Source organism: Dendrobates tinctorius, unplaced genomic scaffold (assembly GCF_039654945.1).
Source record: "Dendrobates tinctorius isolate UK_male_01 unplaced genomic scaffold, ASM3965494v1 ptg000211l, whole genome shotgun sequence".
Lineage (NCBI taxonomy): Eukaryota > Metazoa > Chordata > Amphibia > Anura > Dendrobatidae > Dendrobates > Dendrobates tinctorius.
Genome location: NW_027361878.1, coordinates 30,992,501 through 30,997,393, shown reverse-complemented (window position 1 = coordinate 30,997,393; position 4,893 = coordinate 30,992,501). Strand labels below are relative to the sequence as shown.

The following is a 4,893-nucleotide window of genomic DNA, read 5'->3' as shown; positions in this document are numbered from 1 at the left end:
GCACTGTCCTGTAATAGGGGCCTCCGGTGTAACAAGTCTGTTCATGACATTTCTTCCCCCATCAACTGTGACTGATATTATAGAGAAGTTGAAGGAACTGCAGCAACTCAGCCACGAAGTGGAGACCCCATAACGTTACAATGGGGTAACAGAATGCTGAATTGCAGAGGCCAGGAAAGTCACCAACGCTCTGCTGACTCCATAACTGCAGAGTCCGGACCAAATACTGCTCCCCCGCCAAGAGCTTGATTGCCGAACAGCTGCATGCAGCCTTACATCACCAAGCATAATGCTGAGCGTCGGATGGAGTGGTGTAATAAAGCTGTCATATTGAGGCTACTTATGTATTTTATCCGATAGCACAAATGCTCCATCCTTTTCCCAGGACTAGGAGCCATCTTTCATAACTTCTTATGGTTTCATATGTGGGTCCTTCCCTTTATCAGGCCCCTATTTAAATTATATTCGGACACAGAGATAAGCGATAGTTGGATGATTTGATAGATATGGACAACATTAACCTTTAGGATCAGAACATCACACAAAAAAAAAAATACTCCAACACATTATATGATGACAAATTGTGTTAAGTAAATCACGTAATGTGTAAGTAATAAGAATAAAGACAATTTTATTAGTTCCATATTACAATTTTATTAGAGGATTTACAGACAATCTCATGACGAAATTTATCAAGAAAACTGGAGCATGTCTGGAATCCAGCACACCCCAGTCTTTCAGAATGTAGTTTTTTTTTAAAAAGTCGAGGCTGTTGGGGATGGTCTGCATGGCTGCACATTCCTGAGCATTCATCAATCCACACCAGTCCAGCATGCTTGAATATTGTGTGCACAGGACGATCGCTCTTCTGGTCCTTCAGTGGAATTTCAGTGATCCATTACCACTCATTTAATAAGTGTGTTCCTAAGAGAAAGAAAAGGAGGAGAAACTAAAGAAGAATCGCATCTTATATTGCCCCTTAGATGAACAATCATTACCTGCAACAATGAATGGTGTTGCATATTGGAAGCTTAGAGGGGTTGTTGCATCTTCTTTCTTGACGAGCCCAGCTTCATAGCACAACTTGCAAACTCTATAGCATTTAGTTTGCAAGTGTGTAGAAGACCAATAGACTGCAGAAGTAAACTGGGCAACACGCTGTATACAGAACTGAAAGTCCCTCCCATTCTTTGCAACTATCCACAGTATAGGTCATCACCATCAGATTGGTGGGGGTCCCCAGTGATTAGCCGCTATCACCTCCATTGGCAGCTGGATGTAAATCGTGTATAAAGTGGAGCACCACAGCTTTGTACACTGTTTAGTGTCCGCTGCAGATCAGCTCCTATTCTCCATCAATAGTAGCACATCTGCAGGACCCAGCACTGGCTGTTGAGCAGTATATGGAGCTGGACTCCATTTAAAGTTTACAACAATCCACCGAAAGAAGTGATAACTTCGGATCACCTATCTAATACTGAAGACCCATACTATGGATCGGTATAAATGTAGTGGTCAACCTCTTTAATGCATACATTTAACAGTATGTAGCTTCAGTCAAAATCTTTTCTGAAACACTGACATGCAGCACGGTTTAAGAGAAGGGCAGCACATTAGGATTTTTTTTTGGTTACTCACGCTGTCATACTCTTCCCGCTTCCACTGAGCACAATGTATGGGGTCTTCTGGGCTTTCTGCTTTTCCTGCAGAAGGGCTACTGTGCCAAGAGGAGTGTCACTAGAACTCATTTTTTTTAACAGCTGATGGAAGACAAAAACAAAACAAGGATTTAACATTTTATATAAAATACAAGCAGCAAATCAGAAACCATTTTTGTGACAGCACAGAAATAAGTGCATAGTGTAGTGATTGGCAGCAGCATTTCCTATCCTGACTGTCAGGAATCTAACACCAGAGTAGCGCCATTGTCATACCTAGCACAGGCTTAATGCTGCTGCCTGAAACAAAGAAGGGGGTATTCAAAGTCTACACACTTCCACGGGTGATCAGGGGGTTACACGTCTACTAATACCAAGACAGAATACCCTATTAATCTGTGAAATCTTGATACCCAGGTATGTTAAAAGTGTGATCGGCCAGGCTCATGTATATATGAGGTGTGGGGCAAAGTAGGGGTTAATTTTCCCCTGTAACTGGGACTCCAGCATGGGAGTCCCAGGTTCAGTAAGAAAAAAAAAAAACCCCACAGAAACCCAAATCCCTAGAAAAAAACGTAATAAGGAAAATTAGGCCTGGTCATTAAGGTGTTAATTCATACTTATCAGGTGGACACCCTGTATAAATACACTTTTCAGTCATTATTGGGGTCTTTTGGGGTGAAAGACTGGATTGATCTCAGTGTCCGTGCGCTCACCGCTTCCTCATCCAGTTTCTTCATGCGTTTTTCGGTCTTCATTTTACCTGAACCTTTACCATGGAAGCGATGAGACAGCTGTCTAAATGCCTGTGGTGGGAGATGCCAATATTAGATTACAGCCCTGCAAACCATCGAGAGACAACTTACAAAGACTGGGCAGAGCTTACCTCTTTTGGACAAAGTTTCCTCCCAGTTTCATCTACGTATTCGATTTTGACATCAGGTTTATAGCCATCCTTCTCTTTAAAGTCCTGGGTGAACCCTCTGTACTCTTCTCGCCTGCTGTACTTGTCATCTATCGCCCTGTTTCATAGTAGCATAAAAAAAAAACCTTTGAGTGGTCAGAACCTCAAAAAAGTGGAAGAAAAACAAGAAGCATGCAGCATTAGCGTGATACAGAATTTACAATCACCTTCTGGCATTGTGCTAAAACCCTTCCTTTGCAAATACATTTTAATAATGATACTCGATCACTGTGACCCGAGACTGGCTGCAGCGGTCATGTGATGCATAACCAAGAGGCACATCTGAGGACAAATCGCTCCAGTCATTTGACGGCTGCAGCCAATCAGGAGCCTCAGTGAACAGATGGCTGAAGAACAGGTCGCCACAGCTTCTGGACATCGGAACATCATGTCCTGGATCCTTAGGCTGACAGCAAGAGAATATGATAGATTTTAAGGTTTTTAATCAATCCAGCTGGATAACCCCTTTAATTACTGTGTTAGCGTCAATAACAGTCACAGGAAGTTGCAAAGAAAAAAAAAAAAAAATGATGAGAGGCGATCACACAGGTGGCATCATTACTTTCAGCATCTCCGTGCCAGGAAATATCTGTGCCCTGCCACAAGTTTCACTTACATTTTGTCCTCTATGCAGTAATTGGCTGTTGGAAGCAATTTATTGGGCGCTTTAACCCGTGCAATCTTTTGTACTGTTGTTTCCAGCAAGCCTATAAAAAAAAAAATAAAATAAAATGTGCCGATAACTTTTCAATCATAGCTTTTACTATTCTTAAAAATCATCAAATGACAAGTTACCGCTATGGCAAGAGTTGGGAGTTTTACTAAACGGGTGTCTTTTGTAAAGCATTGCCTGTCTCAATTATCTTCCCATAGTAAGCGATACCTTTGTTCTGACAAAGATGTAACGCAGCAGCCAGACCCCTGTTCACAATCGGCTCCTCATCCAAAATGGTAGTTGAAGACGCGGAATACTGATAACACAGGAAGAAATCATTGGGTTAGGCAATGAAGAAAAATATTCACACTTCGCTTTATAGAACGTTCCAAAACAGACAATTATAGTAGAAAAAAAAACAATGGAAATGTGACAACTGTAAAAGTTCACTCACATCTTGTTGGTTTTTCTCCTCGTCGAGGTTCACCATGCTCCAACCGATGTTTTCTTCGCCATCAGAGTCACCGTGTTCATTCTCAGATTCCGCTTTATCCTTCTCAAAATCCTAAGAAACAAGAAGGAAGAGTGAATTAGTCCCTGTGCACGGCTCATGTTTTGACGTTTTAGCCTGTAAAAGCTTTAATGCGACGTTCCCGCCTTTGCCCACTGACTAAATTGTAAGGGGCCGATCCCATTGCTGCTTTCCTGCGAATGCGCCAGGTCCCGTATGTCACACGGCAGGGCTGCTCTCTCCAGATAATGTTACCATACCATCTACAATATACGTCTTATATTACATTGCTATCCTTATGGACATTGGTGGATTAAAAACTTCTTTTGATTGCGCTATTTTTGTTATTTTTTTACATATATCTTTTTGGACTTTGTCAAAGGAATTTTCATGAAGATTGATATATTTTGATTTATTATATTTATTATTATCTTCTATTATTTTTCTAATTATTTTGCTTAATGTGTTTATTAATGATTTAATTATTTATTAATTTTTTATTGTTATTTAATTTTTTTATATATCTTTTACTTTTTTATTGACTTTTTATTATTTTTCATTATTTATTCTTTATTTATATTTATTTTATTATCTTGCATAAGTGTATATCAAATTTTTTTTTTCTTTTTTGGATATATCCCCTCTGGCAATTTCATGATATATGTAAAATATCTTGTCCCTTATATTATTTCTTCCAAATTGATTTTTACTGTGGTATTTTTATATATATTTGCTATATATGATAATTTTTTTTCTCTGGCTAAAATACATTCTAGTCTTATTTTTGTGTCCTAGTATATATTATATATAGCGCACTGTCACTTCTTTAATATGTGGGATTTGCTGTGGCCGGGGTGGTGCGCGTTGCACGCTCTGGCTCATCACGGCATCTCCATGTCTCCAGAACGCCGGGTCACGATCACGTGACCTGACGTCATTGGTCACATGACGCCGGGGCTTGGGACTCCCAGGGAGTCTTTGTGTGCATGCGCCATTTACACTGCGGTCGCACCAATCACTACTTGCTCGACGGATATAAATAGTTCCGGGTTCTACTTGAATATCTGATAACGGTGAGATTATATCCATTCACGGTGCCCTTATT

At 40.2% G+C, this 4,893-nt stretch overlaps 1 protein-coding gene across 2 annotated transcripts in view; it reads right to left on the bottom strand.

The window, feature by feature from the left end:
* Positions 1-629: 629 nt before the first annotated feature.
* Positions 630-4,893, bottom strand: part of SART1 (spliceosome associated factor 1, recruiter of U4/U6.U5 tri-snRNP) — a 66,684-nt gene continuing 62,420 nt past the window's right edge. For both annotated transcript variants that reach the window (XM_073554687.1, XM_073554686.1), the window contains exons 15-21: positions 3,732-3,842; positions 3,506-3,593; positions 3,239-3,329; positions 2,545-2,680; positions 2,375-2,464; positions 1,639-1,760; positions 630-924 (exon numbers count right to left, since the gene is read on the bottom strand). In XM_073554687.1, coding sequence (XP_073410788.1) covers positions 906-924; positions 1,639-1,760; positions 2,375-2,464; positions 2,545-2,680; positions 3,239-3,329; positions 3,506-3,593; positions 3,732-3,842 — 657 coding nt within the window. In that variant the 3' untranslated portion in view covers positions 630-905. The remainder of the gene's footprint in view (positions 925-1,638; positions 1,761-2,374; positions 2,465-2,544; positions 2,681-3,238; positions 3,330-3,505; positions 3,594-3,731; positions 3,843-4,893) is intronic.